Source organism: Melanostigma gelatinosum (assembly GCF_949748355.1).
Source record: "Melanostigma gelatinosum genome assembly, chromosome: 5".
Taxonomy (NCBI): domain Eukaryota; kingdom Metazoa; phylum Chordata; class Actinopteri; order Perciformes; family Zoarcidae; genus Melanostigma; species Melanostigma gelatinosum.
In genome coordinates, this window is record NC_136638.1 from 14,760,582 (window position 1) to 14,778,331 (window position 17,750).

At 44.3% G+C, this 17,750-nt stretch overlaps 1 protein-coding gene across 4 annotated transcripts; it reads right to left on the minus strand.

Annotated features, from left to right (window-relative positions):
- Positions 1-1,471: 1,471 nt before the first annotated feature.
- On the minus strand, positions 1,472-16,563 carry kdm3b (lysine (K)-specific demethylase 3B). 4 transcript variants are annotated; one of them, XM_079268982.1, is made up of 25 exons: positions 16,133-16,563; positions 12,190-12,357; positions 11,509-11,622; positions 11,107-11,212; positions 10,647-10,771; positions 10,359-10,412; positions 9,476-10,174; positions 8,186-9,365; positions 7,892-8,108; positions 7,528-7,742; positions 7,252-7,404; positions 6,991-7,098; positions 6,728-6,855; positions 6,352-6,649; positions 5,985-6,238; positions 5,521-5,793; positions 5,250-5,421; positions 5,025-5,115; positions 4,654-4,784; positions 4,402-4,521; positions 4,242-4,265; positions 2,699-2,838; positions 2,312-2,488; positions 2,053-2,187; positions 1,472-1,721 (listed from the first exon to the last, which is right to left on the minus strand). In XM_079268982.1, the coding sequence occupies exons 1-25, from the start codon at positions 16,328-16,330 to the stop codon at positions 1,641-1,643; spliced, it is 5,361 nt and encodes a 1,786-aa protein (XP_079125108.1). In that variant the 5' UTR covers positions 16,331-16,563; the 3' UTR covers positions 1,472-1,640. The 4 variants fall into 4 exon arrangements, with proteins under 4 accessions (XP_079125108.1, XP_079125107.1, XP_079125109.1 ...); XM_079268981.1 differs by having other exon boundaries at positions 6,352-6,652; XM_079268983.1 differs by lacking the exon at positions 4,242-4,265 and having other exon boundaries at positions 6,352-6,652.
- Between the last annotated feature and the right edge of the window lie 1,187 nt (positions 16,564-17,750).

Genomic DNA, 17,750 nt, shown 5'->3' on the forward strand with positions numbered 1-17,750 from the left:
TATGTACAGCACACTAGAGTCTCCCTGCCCCATTTTCTGTGATCTAATTAGTAATTCAGGCATAAGCAGTGGAAGCTAGGCCACACAGGACAGATATCAGAGCATGTAGCTTCAGTAAAAATCTAGTGTATTAAATGTTAAGTGTGTAGGATTGGGCAGCATCTAGCAGTGAAGTTGCAGATTGCAATTAACTGAAACTTCTCCCGTATGCCAAACATGTGCATCTAAAGAGAAGTGGACACAGCGTTAGAGGCAGTGAGCTGTTCGTTCCCATGAAACATCTTTTTGGTTCCCATGGCATCACATGACAGACCTGGAAGTTTAATTCCACTGTTTTGCCTCAATGTGTACACGGGACCTTACATTTAGATGACAGACATTCAGACTCCTACTGAAACAATTACTTTATTAATCAATACATCAATAAACTGCCACCTATTTAAATATTTGATTGTTTTTAAGACACTCAACATTTGCTTGCAGATGTTTTTTGCTGCTTTTCGCTGTTTTATTATTGTAAACGTTTTATTTTTTGGACTTTATCAAAAAGACAAATTGATGACAAAAATAACTTAGTTTCAGCCCTGATTGAGACATATTAATACATATTTTCATGTTTTATAGAGACCCTTGTTGAGGTGTTGTGGGTAATAAACAAACCGTGGACAAACAGTAGTTTTTGTAAACTTTAATGTGAAAAATCAAACAGACTGCTAAGATCGAGATATATATATCTATATATAGATATATAGATATATATAGATATATAGATATATATAGATATAGATATATATATATATTAATGTTAATGGCCAGTAGTTCTAGTCAGCTGCAATTGTGATTCTTGAACAATGTTGTTGGAAGTCTGCAGTTCACTCAGCCCATGAGACAAAGATAGGTGACCAAAAAAAATAAAATGAAACCTGCCCTCTCTGAAGTCCTCCTGATCATTGCCTTGTGGTGTATAAAAAGAAAAGACTTCTTACTCTAAAAGTGAAATAAAAAAACTAAAAATACAAAACTTTGGTCTGCTTCCCCTCACTGGCTGCTTCACAAATTCATTACAGCCTCAGAGGGCAGAAGCAATCAGCTGTTTAAAACTCCAACAACAAAAAATGTCTACAAACACAGGTTAACCTCGCGCCTATTTAAGAAAAATTATATCAACGTCATGAAAATTGGAAAGTTAGCCCAGAACTTGCATTTTGTCAGTCACTTACATGGAAGCTGAACCTCTGCTCCAGAGGCAAGTCAGCATTTACCTCCTGAACCCTCACATCTTACATTTACAATGAAAACAACAGAACAAACACACTGACCTTAAATAGTTACCGGTAATCCAAAAAAAATTATAATTGGAAAACAACTAGACAAGTCTGAGCGTACTGTGTAACAGCGATAAAGGACTTCCTTCATCAAAGCGCTGATTAGCCCCTCCCCCGTCTAATCCCTCCCCAAATCAAATGTTCTCTTTCCCCAAACCCAGACCTTCACTGCCCCAAAATAACTTACACTCTATCGTTGTACTCTGCAGCCTGCAGCCTGTACTTGTGTGTGTAGGTATTTAATGTATATTGTGTGTGTACGTCGTGGAGTGGTTGTCGGAGGCTGGTTATTTGGGGATTACAGTAAGTGAGGAACTACGTGCGTGCTAGTTTAGGTTCATGGGCCTTCAGTGTCCCAACAGCGTCCTTCACTGCATGATAGATGATGTTCTTCACCTGAGGGAAAAAAGGACGGGAAGAGTCTGTTAAAACAATGGCAGGGAAACAACAATGCCTCACACTGACGAGGGCTTTTTGTCATTTTGCCACAAGCATGCGTCAGTATTAGATAAATTATATCAGCTTTATATTAATTTCTGTCAATTCATACTTTTTAATTAAATCACTTCCAAATTGTGACTGAACTCCAGACTGAATTAATTACTTCTCGTCAATCAAACCAGCAGATTATAAATATTCCCGAATCAGAGGCATACATCATTCTCTAGCTAGTAGAATGCATTAAAGTTGGACAGTGAAAACCGACATGAGCGAAAAGCACACGGACCTGTAGCTTGTCTTCGTGGTTTGTGTGAGTCGTGGACAGGTGTCTGAACTCCTGGGTCAGTCTGAAACAGTGCTTTACATGCTCAGGAGACACAAAGTCCTCTGCCACCTTGATGCAGCTGTACAGGTTGTGAACCTGAAGGGAAAGAGCAGCCAATTAACAAATAAGTTAATGAAACAAGATAATAATGCGTCTTGAATCCTCTAAATAAAAGGATATCAATAGTAAGCTTCCTAAATGCAACACAAACATGTCTGACCTGGTGTGGAGCTCCAGCGGGGATAAACACAGCATCTCCTAAGAACTGTACAATGGCCCATCCCTGCACGCCATATTCTTCATAGAGCCTGCGGCGGAGCACCTGGTCCAGGTACCAGCTCTGGTCGTGAATGGGGTCGTGGTCTGGAGGGTTCTCTTGACCCTGCTCCTCTCCCACCTGACACAGACAATCCACGATTAATCACAACCACACGTTTAGCTTCGGTTGTTGTTGCTGCTAACCAGCTGATGACATCTTGGCATCATAAACGAGGATGTAGTGGAGGGAAAACATATCAGATTCAGATAAACACATGTATAGATTGAATGTAGTCTTAAAATAAAGCAGGTTGGGCAGAAGAGAGACAGAAATCTTGCGGCTGCTGACCTTACGGAGAAGTTCTCTGATCTTCTCAGCGTCCTTGGCAGCGTAGATGTGCCAGAGAGCTCCAGGTTTCTCCTTCACCTCGTACACCCGCCTCTTCGTCATTTCATCCACATCGCCTTCCTCAATAGTGGTCATGACCTCTAAAGGACCAAACATAAACAACACACACACACACACACACAGGGCAGCAGAGGAACATCAGCCATGTTTTTATGATGACAATTGTTTTTGTTCATTAGGTTTGGAGCTGTGATTGCTGATGTTTCAAGAGAGTTGAAGACGACTCTGTTGAATTCATTGCAGTCTGATAACTACACGTATCATGCCTCAGTGACTGGTACCATCAAGCTAATCTGCATTTCTCATTCTCCACAGCGTAATTCTTAAACAGCTGAATCTATGTACATCCGTCATACTGTTTGATAAAATGGCAAAGAGCTGTAGTTCACAACTGGTGGCTCATGACTCAGTATTAGGTTGCAGGTCCATTATAAGTGACCTGCAAGATTGTTCTCTTAAAATACTGTTTGCAGCTGCATCGTGTGGCTGACGTGACACAAACATCACAAGCAGTTAACACCGCATTTGGCAAAACATAAAATGCCAACAGGACTAATGTTTCTAGTGCATGGAAGAAGAAGCTGATTCAATTGGTTCACATTTCCAATGGTGTCTGCATTGTGACTTAAGACAAATGTGGATCATGTGGCTGGACCAGTTGAGAACCACTGGGGCAAAGAAAAGGACAGACATTTACTGACATGTTCACATCCACAGCGTCGGGTTAATCGTACGGAGCAGCTCACTCTACTGCCTGAAATATACTGACCCCTCATTTACAGTGCGTATTTATGAGTTATTCAGAAAGATAACTGTGCTTCAGTTCACCTTTCACCTGCCCAAAGCGGTTTATCTTTGCTACCTAACCATGTGTATGCATTTAGCTAGGTGGCCAGTGAGGTAACATATATTAACAGTGTGTGTGTGTGCTGCATTTATTATGATCTGGTCTGGTCAGTCACAAATGACTCTTTCACAGACACAGTCATACTTTTGGGAGGTTGCTACTGTCACTGTGTGAAGGGAAGAGGGATGCGGACTAGATGTCCTTCATTGAAACTTTTCTCCCACCATGTAAGGACCAGAGCACAGCTCAGCAAAAGCAAAGATAATTCATTAAATTACATGAAATTGTGTGTGAACTTAATGACAATTTGTGGATTCTCTGATGCTTTATTAGCTGGACCACCGAAGTACACAATGTTTCACCCAACCCTGAAATCTACAAAGAAAAGGAAACTCAGGATCTCCAAAGAGCAACAACAGAAAGGTAATTGCCGTCCGTTATTCACTGAAGTTGTTAATAAAGCTTTTACATAGAAATGTACAGAACATGCCACAGTAGAAACCAACAGGTGTGTCCCAGTGCTCTGGCCCCTACAGCACAGATAATAACAGGAGGATGGGGTGGAGCAGTGAAGAAGGGGAGTTAGTCGAGAAGAAGGGCATGCCACTGAAGTGATACAAGTGAAAGTCTACAGACCTTTGCGTCCATTGATATTTGCCTCTGAGAAAGAGAAATGTTGCCATAATGTAAATGAGAGAGACCCAGTGAAGGGTCTTTTCAGTGTCTTGGATTTGGTATGGAGAAATAAAACAGAACAAGACAAAGAGAGGGGGAGAAAGTGCTGAACTCTACTGACCTTGCGCTGGGTCGCCCTCTATTTGAGGGATGCCAACATAGACCATGACGTTGACGGCATCAGAGACATCCAGATGGAGATTAGTGGTTCCCACTTTCTTGTCTTCAGACGAGGTTAAGCCTGAGGGAAAGAAAGCCAATGAGGGAGTGCGAGAGAGAGAAGATAAAGAGGATACAGTATATATAATAGAGGAAGGGGAGAGAGACACGGGAGATCTAACGGAGTTGAGAGGGACCGAGACGATCTTCTCACCATAGGCGTTGTACATCTTGGGTCCAAGGTCAGGACGCACGAAGAAGTTTGGCAGACGGGCAGCGAGGTTTAAACGACCGTCTCTTTTTGTGTACTCGGGCAAAGGGAGGTTATCCATCAGATCGTCAAACCTGGAAAAAGTATGAAAGAATATTAAAACAACACAAATGAGATTCACAAATGTGTTTTGTAAAAATAATTAATTATTTCACAAAAATAAAGTAAAAGCAATCTTTTCTTAACTGGTTAAAACATTTGAATCTAAATGTCAAACATTCCTTTAACAAACACGGACAAATGATGGAGGTTATTTCACATTTCAACAAGCTTATGTAAGTGCAACATAGGCAACATATTTCTGGGTCCCTCACCGTGTGGGCATCATGTCCCTGAAGTCTTCACCTGGAGGCCAATCCTTTAGTTTCAACACCATGTGCTTGCCCTCACTGTCCTGCAGTCGGTCTGCATTCACAGAAAAACACATTAGCTGAAATATCTGAAAAGAAACTCGAGCTAAAATAACAGTGCCACGCACATCAATTATTCAATCCAACAACGAACAAGAGGAATCATATAAAAAGAGTTTGTGCACTTACTAGAGATGATCTCGAAGCCGTCCCAGAAGTCTCGCACCTTCACATCAGAGATGATAGCACAGGTTCTACAGTTGACCAGGTCTACATCCTGGTCTCCAAACTCCCTACTGAAGGCATCGGGCCGCCACAAATCACTTTTCAGGCGTTTGTGTATCCCCGACACCAACACGGGCTGGACACAAAAGAGAAGCGATTAGACAGATGACAGTTAAGGCTCAATCTTTCTTGTTCAGCTCCATCATGTGGCTGCCACAGATGCCCCTGTTCTTACTTGTCCCTGCTTCCAGCACTCTCTGAAGATCTTCCAGTTGTTGCTGTTGCTGGGATCCTGTAGGCAGAGGAGTCGTCCGTCACAGAGCCAGGAGTGTGAGGTATGTGGTTCCAAAACACTGAGGCCCATTACTCCGTCTTTGCGGCCGCCCAGAACACCAAGCTCGCCTCCCTCGGACGCCCCGGTCCGACGGCCTTCTGCCTTCTTGGTCTCCACAACTGAGGCGATGATGTGATCCAGGAAGTTGGGGAGGCTGCTCTTCAGCTTGTCACTCTGACAGACAAAATAAATGTTTTATTACCCAGCTATGTATTTGTACTTCAGGTAAAGCCTCGTCATTTTTTGAAAATTAGAGTTGTTTAGTGGTTTCAACCATTGTCAAAGTGAATGCTCTGCTTCATTACTACACCAGTAACTGACACAAATAAACTAACGTCATAAAAAAACATGCGCTTTCTACGTACCCCTGCTGAGGTAAAGACAGAGGGGAATGGCACCCCGCTCTCTCCGGGGCCCTGGGGGAGTTTGCCCGGTCCAGAGTTGAGCAGATCCCGGAGACTGGACCCCTCGGGTTTGGATTGGGCCATGCTGGAGCCCAGTAACAGACTGTTGAATAGCTTAGGACTGGAAGCAGAAGGCTTTGACAGGGCACTGAGTGAGTCCAGGCCAAAGGGAGGCCGGCTGTCTCGACTCACCATGGAGCGAAGGGAACCGGATTCTGGAAGGGGATGGCGAGAGGACGGGGATGTAACTTCGACTTTAATATTGATTTAGACTTTTTTTTCATGCACTCAGATTACACTGACTCAGCATTTCCTCTTTCCTACTTACCCTTGGTGTCATCCTTGGCTTTCTGTGTGGCCAAGTCAGCCAGCCAGTGCAGAGCCGAGCTGTTGCCCTCTCCTGATGAGCGGGACTCCTTGGCGGAGGACTGGGTGAGGTTAGAGGGGGAGGACGTACCACTGGTTGAGTTACTGACACCGCCCACGCTTTCTCCTCGCCCGCTGTCTGATGGCGCTGCTGTTTGCGTAGTTTCTGTTTTGATGGCTGAAGTTTCTCCCTCTGGTTTTGGGGTGGTGGCGAGACCAGGAGCTGCACCTGCGAGGATGCCACTACTACCTGTTGTAGACTGCTGAGACGAGCACAACCAGACATCAGAGCCTCCAAGTTTAACACTTTTCAGAACTAAAAAAGAACATGACCGTACCTGTGAAATCCCATTGGGGGCACTAGGGCGTACTAGAGGCCTAGTGTGTCGACTGGTACAGGGACAATTGGCCTTAATACCCCACTTGCCTCTCGCTGAGTGCACCATGTCACCTATGTTGTAAAGAGCTAAAGGAGAAAGGCAATAAAACGAATCATTACAACTCTCACTGTACCAATACAAGATCATATCCAATGACTTGATGCCGGTGAGGTGCGGATTGATAGATTGGTGATGTACGGTAATCATAATGTACATGTTACCTGTCCCAGGTATAATCTGCGTAGGCATAAGGGCCTGTGGCTCGTGAGGTTGACCTTTGGCACACTTCAACCAAGAGAAAACCTCGTCCTCTGGACGTTCATCGACATCTGAGACAAAGAACACAACAACCATAATAACACACAACCTCTCACAAAGCAATACACCAATCATCACTTCTTTGTATTATTTAAATAAAAAATATGTAATGAAATAAACAAGTTGGGTTAGCACTGTAGTGAACCGGTAACAACTGGACTCACCCTCCCGTGCCCGGTTCCTGCGGAGCCGATAGCAGTCCAGACACACTCCAAAGCCACACTTGCGACACACCCAGTGAATGTTGAACAGGGTGGTCTCACACACGTCACACATTTCTCTGACGCCTCGCACAGCACGTTTCCACGCCACTTTCTCTGGAGGACAGACCAAAGAAAAAACAACACAGGATTATACAAACAGTAGACACTTTTGACAGGGTGAGTGATGAGCACAGATGTAGGACAAGATAGTGAACGAAATCATGTCTTTGTACTCACGGTGAGGTTCCACCATCATCATGGCCTCCTTTTCAGACATGACCAACTGACAGAACTGGTCCCCCACATTGGCCAGGATGTACTTGGAAGTATCGAGGTCCAGGCCCTCTAGGATCGCTGGTGCAGGTAGCCACAGACCCATGGCCATGGAGTCGCTCTGCTGAGGACTCAGGAAGCCCTCCACACGCAGTACAGCTTTACGAGTGAAAGCCAACCTGGTCATGGGTAAAAAAAAAAAAAAAGAAGTTAATTCAGTAACGCATCATTTGCTTGATTGATGATGATTGCTCTGTTCTGATAGCTCTCTAGGACTTCCTCTATGAAGCTCAAACACACAAAGAAAGACATTAAGCAGCACGTGTACCTTCTGAAGTGGAAGAACCGACAGGACACATTTGGGTCGTGATCGTCATCACTATCTTCGCCCGTGGTACGATATTTACGGTAGCGCTCCAGGCGGCACTCGCGGCACTTGTGCAAGTGAGGGGCCACATTGATGCAGGAGCCATCCTGGAGAAAGGACTCACCAGACTGCTTCAGACGACGCACTTTGCTCTGGTCTTTTAGTACCGACTGGCCCACTGGAGACGACAAATTAGTGTTAATTATATATTGCTCAACTTGTCGCCACAAACGAGAAAGAGGGGACAAGACTTACCTTTGAAAGGCTTGTTACGTGGACGGCTTTTAGCAGCCCCTTGGATTTTAGTTTTCTGCAACATTCCCACGTCCTTGGCAGGGTGAAGTGGTCCTCCTGGGATCTGGCCTTTCTCGGGGCACTCTTCATTCTCACTCAGGTCTGACAGGTCGCTGTTGCTGCTGGAGTCAGAGTCACGCTTTGACGATTGGCCTCTTTCCTCCAGGCTAAACTTCTGAGACTGGCTCTGGTCAAAGGACACGGGGACCTCCTCCATTCCCCCGGGGCCAGTGCTTCCAAACACGGGGCAGCCTGAGGTGGATGTAGGCATCTTCCCAGCCTCCAGCTCCTCCTTTGTCACAGTCCCTTCAGTCTGTGATGAGGTCGGTGCTGGAGAGGAGGAAGAGCTGGGTGAAGCAGCTGCTGGGAGCACTGGGAAAGAGGAAGACTGAATCCCCTTCGGTGGCTCTGCCATGGTGAAAAGGTTTGGCTTGCTGTCTGAGGCAGAACCAAGGGTCTGTGGCTCAGCCCCAGTGAGGCCAGCAAAGGAGGTGTGGGAGGTTTTGTCCCCATATGCCAGAAATGGATTAGCAGGCTCTTTGGAGGCCTGCAGGAAAAGGTTCTGGTGGCTATCTGTGGTATTAAAACCAGATTGCAGCCCTAAGCCCCCCACAGAAGTCACATTATTACTGCTCTTCTTAGAAGTACTTAGAGGAGCTCCAGCAGCCCCAGTCAGACCACCAATACTTAGACCAGAACCTCTTCCTCCTGCAGAGCCACCCATGCCCTGGAAGGCCAATGAGGATTTGTTGAGCACACCATTTCCAGATGAATGGGTCTCAGGCACTTTGGGCTGCTCAGGCTTTTTCAGCCCTTCGGTGGAGGTTGCGGACTTGAAAAGGCTTGGGGGCTCTTTACTCAAGCTGTCAGACACTGCGGTGAAGTAATTGGTGTCCTTGGACTGGGTCGGACCAGCGGCTAGGCTTGGGGTGGATCCAGAATTCTGGGTCATGCACTGGAAGAACAAGTTTTGGTCTTGTTGGGATTGAGTCTCGTTCTTCGCTCCCCCGAAGCCGAAGCCAAAGGGCCGGGGAGCGTCCTGGGAGGCAGTCGTAGTGGTCGGAGCACCGTTGGTCTGAGAGGTAACATCTCCAAATACAGAAGCAGTGGGCAAACAAAAGCCTGATGCCGTTTTGGAGCCCTGGGAAACAAAACAATGTGGTACAGTAACATGATATTAATAACAGAAACAACACTGTGACGACTTACAATGGCGACATATAATGGTACTGATCATACGGATCGTCTTACCTCAGTCTGGCTTCCCCAGGCGGGGGCTTTAGGACTGAAACCCACAGACGCAGAAAGGTTCACACTAGGGCCGCTGTCATGTGACCAAGAAATGGTGACGGGCCCCGGGGAAACGAGAGCAGCTGTTTTGGAATAGGCTGATTGGGAGGCCTCCTCTCGGTCTGGCTGGGGGGATGGGGAGGCCTTGGGGGCCGGAGCACCAGGGACCAGACTCGGCATCTGGCCGAGTGAGGGGAACGATGTGGTGGAGAAGGGAGAGGGGGCTGGTTTCAGGGGGGGAGGGGTGGGGGTGTGAGTAACTGCAGTGGTGGAATCTGCTGCTCCTTGTGTGGAGAGAGAACGCCCATTTTCTTTGACATGGCCAGGATGACGAGGAGCAGCGCTGGATTGGTCCATCTGGAGTGAGGAGTTGGTGTTTGGGGACAACACTCTGCCCTGAGCAAAGGTTCCTTCTGAGGAGCTTCCGTTTTTGGTTGTGCTGCTGACTCTTTCTGCAGAGACTCCTCCCCAGATCCCCATCCCTTCCGCTGGCATTTTGTTGGATTCGCTACAGTTCTGCCCATCGGCTGTCGCATCTCCCGCTCCTTTGAAACGTTTCAAGTTCAAGTCATCGTCGCCTTCGGAGGCAGTCCTACGTCTGCGTCCACTGTCACCCTTCATTGTTTCACTGTCCTTCCTTCGCCGCCCATTTTTACCAAGCTAAAAAGGGTAGTGCAAAAAGTAATTCTGGTAACACATTTTTTTTTTTTTTTTAAAGAGATCCGTCTAAAGCTGAAAATACTTCAACGGCTTTAACAAAATATACGATGCAGTAATACAAAGTAAAATGTACAATTCAGTGCAACCACTTATAGCGTATAGATTGATAACATGCCAGCCTTACCTCCTCTGCCAGCATGACATGTATCACGCGAGGATCTACCGTCTGATTCTCGCCCTACAGCAAAAAAAAGGTGGTATTTGAGCAGCATCCTTTCACACCATAACTGGGGGACTATATGGCAGCTAATGGGTATAGGAAGTGGTTGAAATACAAGCAGGAAGTGAGGCAATACAGTCATTGCCTCACTCTCTATGTCATCAAGAGTTTCTAATTGTTTTGGTATTTAGATTCCCAAGTATCAGATACAATTTGCATCCCAATTAGACTTGTGACATAAGATCTTTTTACCTTATCTGTAGTAATCTCCATGATGTGTGAGATGGGGTCGTGCTGTGAGACTAGCCCTGAAGCCCAGCATTCCTCAAACTCTGGCTGGTACACGCGAACCCTGCGTCCTTGAATAGTGTATGAACCTGAGGGCAGGAACAGTAGCAGAGTTACATTCTGGCCGATTTAAATGAAACACCTCACATAAGTCAACAATAATAAATATAAAAGCATTAAAGTCTCTCAATCTAGCAAGTTGCTACGGCAGCATTAGACTTACAGTCACTGTTAGTCCGTCTGTATCATGCTTTCAGTGCTCAACATCATCTTCTAACAACATTTGATGGAAATGCCAAGTTTAAGCATTTGAACATTAAGTCCAGAAAGAAATATTAAACGCATATGTGAAACATTGTTAAGGCACGACAGCCCATGGAGGTCGTAAATGAAAACATCAGACGTGGTGAAGGTCGAGTCTTACCCTTCCTGAAGATCTCCTGCAGCTCAAAGTCAGTCCGCCAGCTGGAGATGGCCGCCTGCACTGAGGGCTGCTCCAGCAGCAAAGGGTGTCTTATGTCTTTATCAACCTGCACAAGGACACCAACCACGCTGAGATATGATAGTGGCACAGCAACAATGTGAAACTTCACACCAGAACATTACAGGAAAAACACCAGCGCTGCAACCAACAGTGGATGCTGCATTTCATTTTATTGGTTTAAAATACATTTTTAAAAATGGCAAAAGTAATAACAAATGTCCTGTCCAATAAATTGTTTATTCTGTCTGATAATTTAAAAAATTATAAAATTGTTTTATTTGTCAACAAACTAATAGTTCTGTTAAACAAAAAAAGTTGAACATACTGTACAAAAGCACATACCTCAAACCTCTGGACAGTTTTGTTATCAGGTAGGAACTCAAAATTCTTGTTTCCAAAATACTCCACAGGAACCAACGATCCTAAACCCGCTCTGTCCACCAAGGAGCGGTAGGCCTGAGGAAGGAGTGAACAACATGAGATGATTTCACTCTGGAGGAAAATACTTGATATTTGCGTTAAATTCAACAGGAACCATAGGTTCCTACATCTCACAATAATGCAGATGTCTGGATGTTCTAAATGTAATTCAAAACATATTGGCTACGTTTACACCGAAGCGCTTCATGCCTTGAACTCTTGTTACAGTGCGTTCCTGTGTTTCCAGTCATAACATGAACACAGTAACTGACTTCAGACATGAACTCGAGCACAAGCACAGCCAAACGGCCATCTGCATCGGGCCCAAACAAGTCAGAGACAACCACTCCAGCTGGAGGCTGAACCGGAGTGAGACTCTGGATTTAAGAAAAGCCTGAGATGGGAGGGTGGGCCTGGGCCTGGGCAGTGAAAGGTGTCGGTAGCCTATATCAGGGTTTAGGTAAGATATCAGATTACACGTGTCGTCTCCCATGATTACATGTACACAATATCTAACCTGTGCCACAGGTGCACAAATCTATCGAGTCTATTTGGTTGTCCGTGTCCTGAAGCCTATTCCGATCGTTTCAAGGCTCGACTCACCAGAGCGGGCCAGGCTGTGGACGATGCCGGAGCTCCGGCGGTCCCGGTACTCCCGTCACTTCGACTGGCCCAAACAATAGAGTCTTCCACCAGCACGGCTTTCACCCCCTTATCAAACACCTGCACCCAGGAGCAGCGCTGCAGAGTGTTCTCAAACTCCACGAATACCTGCAGTTGGAGAAACAGAAAGACGCAGAACATAAACATAAGGACTGTATGAACTGCAACTGTGGCAAATCAAATTCATTTCAAATGTAGCATACAATGAAAACAGTGGAAACATGTGCAAGTAACATAACAAAAACAGAATTACTGCAAGTGGACTGGCAAGCTACCATCTGCCAAACGGCCTCATTCAGCAGCCAAGAGCTCATTGGAGACTTTCACCAAATGTAGTCAACTAGCAACTCAATACCCGTGTGTACCAGCAAACCCGTTAAGAGATAATTTAGAGCCGCGATAATACAGTCTCACACTAATAGACTGAGTTTAAAAGAGTCCGTGTTCTTTCTGCCATTTGGTTTGTATGACAGAATCTGGCTACATCTACAGCAGGTTTGTATGTCACTGGTACAATGATGATATTTGTCTTGTGCACATTTAATGCAAGTCAGAGGGACCTGTCTATCATCAGCTATAGAGCTACTTTGGTTTAAAGGAAAACATTGATGATTAATTGGCTTTAGGACGCGTTCACACGACAGTGAGCTAAACAGCCCTCTCATTCATTTGAATGGAGCCAGTTCATCGGCGCAGCTGGGGTGCCAGCAGAGGCAAAACAATGCAGGGTTGTCCGGCAAAAAAGTTAAATCTGGTTCACCTTCTGTAATGCACAATCCCATTGGCCAGTCTGTCTGTGATCATCACAGACCTCTGAGCAGCGTTGTGGCATCCGATACATCTTAGCCCCGTAATCTGTTCCTCAAGCTTCACTTCCTGGATTGTATTCTATATCTCATCGTCACAAACACAGACCCCTGCACTGTTTTAGCACACGACTGTATTCTGTCTGACCCCACTTCAGGGTTTTACTCCTCAAGTTCCTTCAACAAAAGTTCAGTCTTTATGTGAGATATTTTAGACATGCATCCTCTTTTTATGTCACATTATCAAAGTACAACTGGTATGCATTGATTCACAATGGATAACCAAACTGTGAACAATGACACCTCTTAGCCACGGTTTCAAAATCTAAATGAACGACTACAAAAAGTCACAAAGTAAACTTATTCTCATGAAATGTGTGTGATTTGTACTATTGACTTTCGTCACACTCACTGACGACATCATGACACCTCCTATAAGTCCACAGCAGAGGCGGATTATTTCGTGGGCTCCTTGAGTGAAATAAAAACACCACAGAAATATCCAAGCTATTTACAACAGCTGCTTTATTTAACAGAGCAAGCTGCGAGAGACAGACTGGACTTTTATCAGTCCGAGTGGGAACGGCATTGATTGACACAGTCTATGCAATGGACTCGCCAACTACCCACTTGCTTTGGTAGAAGAAGGTTCGCACAGATAATATCAACCCAGCTGCCGAGCTTGCAGGTACTCCTGTGAACAAGATAAATATCTCAACACTTGTTGTGAGCATCGGTAGCGAGACACGACTAATGACTGGTCCTAACAAATGACACAGGCCATCGATGAATGCCTCTGGCTGATCACTGGAAGCAGTTGGTGATCAGAGATTTCCATTTTGTTTGAGATGGAATAGGAAAGGAGGCGTAAACGTTACCCAATAAATGGACATTTACATTTTGAGCTTCCAAGGTCGTATTTAACAAAGAGTAAAAAGCAAAAAGTTTGTTTTCATACAAGGCTCTGGTTTTGACATTTTGTATTGATAATTTGCAGTGGCATGGGTGAGCTTGTGAGCTTAGTGGTGAGCGCAGTGGTGCCACATGAATTGAAATGTTTCAGGTTTGATTCCAGCTTTGGGACCTTCGTTGACCGTCACTCGCCTCTCTCTGCCCCATTACCAGCCTGCCTCTGTTCTGTCACCTGAAATAACCGTTCAACAAAAAGTGTGCTGTCACTGAGTAACTGACTGAGTGATGAAGTTGCACCACTGGTCAAAGGGAGTGATAAAGGTTATACCATTGCCTGTTGCACTTTCAAAATGACTAAGCGCGACAGTGGTGCCCCGGCTTTTCCAACAACATGGGCACAATCCTGAGAGGAGTGATGACAAGCGGCCAGGGAGGAGCTCAAAAATACTCAAAAATACGTTTTTTGTGTGTAAATAGTACATTTTGAAACGGGGTGGGCCTGCTGTTGTTTTTGTTCCGTTTACATTTTACTTGTGATTTGCCCAGCTGTGTATTTTGTTAAGCAGGAGAGGAAAACCTATAACCATACTCTATTATGTCTGCCTATTAATATTCAATATCGGTTTTGTATTTGTATTTATTTTCTTTAAATGTTTTGCAGCTGTATATTTTCAAACAGGGAGGAAAACTTGTATTTGAATCACTGACTTACAACTGACGCCCACTTTGTAGAGGATACAGGTAGTTTGTGTTGCCATTCAGCCTAAACATACTGAGGTATGAATTGTGGTCCATATTGCACAGCCTTGCACTGAGCTGGGCCGTGTTAAAGCTTGTTAAAAGCTTCCTGCCAAGAGAATGTGCACTGACTTCTTCGCAGACCACTGAATCGAGTCTCCCAACAAAACATCTTTAAAAATGTTAGCATTTACTGATCAAACTCGTGTAACATCACAAAAGTGGCATCTGGTCCGAGTGGTTGAGCTCGATGCACACGTCTGTAGAGTCGTGGGAATCTGAGAACTAAATTTAAGAAGAATACGCAACTTTTTTTTCTTCTTCACAACCCTGGTGATCCATTCTGTACACAGCAAGGTAATCGAATTAATGTCAAACTCACTGAACAGGCGTGTAGTCCCACTGGTCCTTATTTTGTTTTGTTTCTATTGTGAAACATGTGCACCTTCTTATTTTACAGAGGAAAGTTAAATTCTTTCATTTGAGTCCACTTATAAACAAATGAAAAGGGTACGTCTACAACAACTCAAAGAACCATGTGTAATTATTACAGTAATCTTTTCTTAATTATCATACAATAGCACCAACGGGACAAATTAGATTTAATGTAATTGTCACTCTACATTATTTCAAACTAGGTTATTTTAAACCCAATAAAACTAGGTTTTGAAAAAATGTTATATGTACATTTTATCCCTTAAAGTGTTCATATTAAATTAATCAAACATTATTCGTAAAGTTACTTTGCAATTGCTTGCTATTGTAATATTCTGTTGTAAGAGTCCATTTTATCTATGAAGTCACCCACCAACACCCCAAATCTTTACAAATCTCACCCAAATATCTCTCTGCAGTTTATCAACTCTGCTTAATGCTAAGCAGCTCGTGAAGATTGATTTCATACATTTAGGATTCCATTAGATGACACAAAGGTGCGTTACACTGAACATTTAATAACCTGGACCACCACAGTAAAGTCGAAGGGATTCCTTGTTCACCCTCACACGAACTTGTTAGGCCTTGAACTAAACTAACATTAGCTAACGTTGGGAAAAACCAACGGTTTGTGTCAATATATGGTCGTGTGGTTATCTGTTGCTTTAAAACGTAATGCTACGAGGCTACACTTAATACTGGCAGAGCTTAATGTCATTCGTTAACTAGCGAAAAAAAAAAAATCGAACAAAGCCAAGGCCAGAAAATCCCCGGCCTCGAGTTTAGCTTCGCCTCACTGCCTGCAACTTGTAACGTGAGCTTGCTAATCTATGCACGAGCGTACGTTATCTGCCAACAAATCTACCACCGTTGACGGTTAGAAATGAGTTTAACTGTGTTAAAGGCCTAGCTAAGAGCTGGTATACGAGCTACGTATCCATTGGTCTGTGTTTATCCACGCAGAACGGCTTCGCTCGTATGTAAACACTGACCGTCAGCCCTGCAGCAGCGGTGGTTGTTGTTGTCGCCTCTGCTCCAGTAACCTCCGGGACTTGCAGGCCGATGACACTCACTGCCCGCACCGTTCCCCGGAGCCATGCAGCCTGCTCCGGCTCGGATCCATTCGCAGACCTGCCGTCGTCGAGGAGCAAAAGCAGACGCTTTCCTATCAGTTCTAATGAGACCTCCATGGTTTGTTCGCAAGCTACTGAGCCACCATGAACAGTGTAACTTCTCCGCTTGGGATGGGAACTCAAGAACGCTGGAAGACGAGCGGAAAACAGCTGCGGTGACTTTGTACTAAACGTTAGTGCACGAGAGAGCCCGTTACACACGTTGCACCCAGCAGCGGACCGGGTCACGCCAGGTATTCACTCTGTCGAGATGTTATTGTCCTCGGTGCTAACGCGACTATCCTGCTCTGTCCGCCATTGAGCCCTGCCACAATCAAACGCACTCCTCGTAGACGGGCAGCACTGCGGAGATAGAGAGCCGGTGAGTGGGGAAACAGCGACCTCTCGTGGCAGGCCTGTGTATCACGTTAGTGGTTACTTTGTTTGTGCATTCTAGGTTAGTTTCAAAATGTCCCGCAGTGTTAAAGAGTGAGTGGACTACGTATGGTTTTATTGATCAATTGCACATGTACAATTTCACAAATTGTCAAGAAGAAACAGGAAAATACAAACATTCAAACTGACATGCTAGGGAGAGCAACCGCAGAGGATAAAAAAATATAGACAGAAATAAAAGCATAAAAATAGAAAAACGTAAATAAATAATATAAAGAGAAAAAGGAGACACTAAATCACAAACTCTGATTGTGTAGTTACATACTTATATCACAGGCAATGCATGCCAAAACTGTTCTTATGGCCTTGTTGTTGTTGTTACAGTATTTAATAGTTTTAAAATACAATTCAAACTCTTTGTAAAAAACACAAAAAGGTCTTTTTGTGTTTTGTGTAAATTTACACTAAGTGTAATGTGTAGAAGTCATGTGTAGAAGTGTCCCTGAGCAAGACACTGAACCCCTAACGGCTCCCCGGGCGCCTGTCATTGGCAGCCCACTGCTCCCTATATACAGGTGAGGGTCAAATGCAGACAAATTTCCCCCTTAACGGGATCAATATTGTAGAATCAATTTCAATTAAATTAAATTAATATTCCCTTTCCTCAAATTTTCTGTCGTGGGTGAAGAGTCCAACTATAACATGTTCAGCGAGGGTGAACTACTACTACTAATACAACGTTAAATCATGTCTTATTTCTAATAGCCAGTAGCATTCAGGATTTTTTAGGCCTATACCAATATTGACATGTACTCGTTACAAAAATTACCTTTTTTTTTTTTACAGACACATAACTATCTACACTATATGTTAAAGAAATCGTACACATTACGCAATTATATAAAACACGACCAATAAACAAAAAATCCAACCCAATAAAATGAAGTAGAACAAATCTTACCGAACACTCTTCACTCTTAGTATTCCATCATGGTAAAAAGTGATCTTTTGAGTGAATTTTGAGTTCTGTGAGTGAGGAGTTCTACATATTGACCTCCTGACCAGAGGAGACACTATTCATTATTATAAGTTGTAGTAGCAC

What these genes read in the sequence shown, in the direction of transcription:
- kdm3b (XM_079268980.1), bottom strand. Translation starts at nt 16,330, where the DNA reads ATGGAGGTCTCATTAGAACTGATAGGAAAGCGTCTGCTTTTGCTCCTC. An exon ending in ATGTCATGCTGGCAGAGGAG is followed by an intron (nt 10,175 to 10,358) that starts GTAAGGCTGGCA and finishes TACCCTTTTTAG; the next exon opens with CTTGGTAAAAATGGGCGGCG. An exon ending in CAGGAACCGGGCACGGGAGG is followed by an intron (nt 7,099 to 7,251) that starts GTGAGTCCAGTT and finishes TCTTTGTCTCAG; the next exon opens with ATGTCGATGAACGTCCAGAG.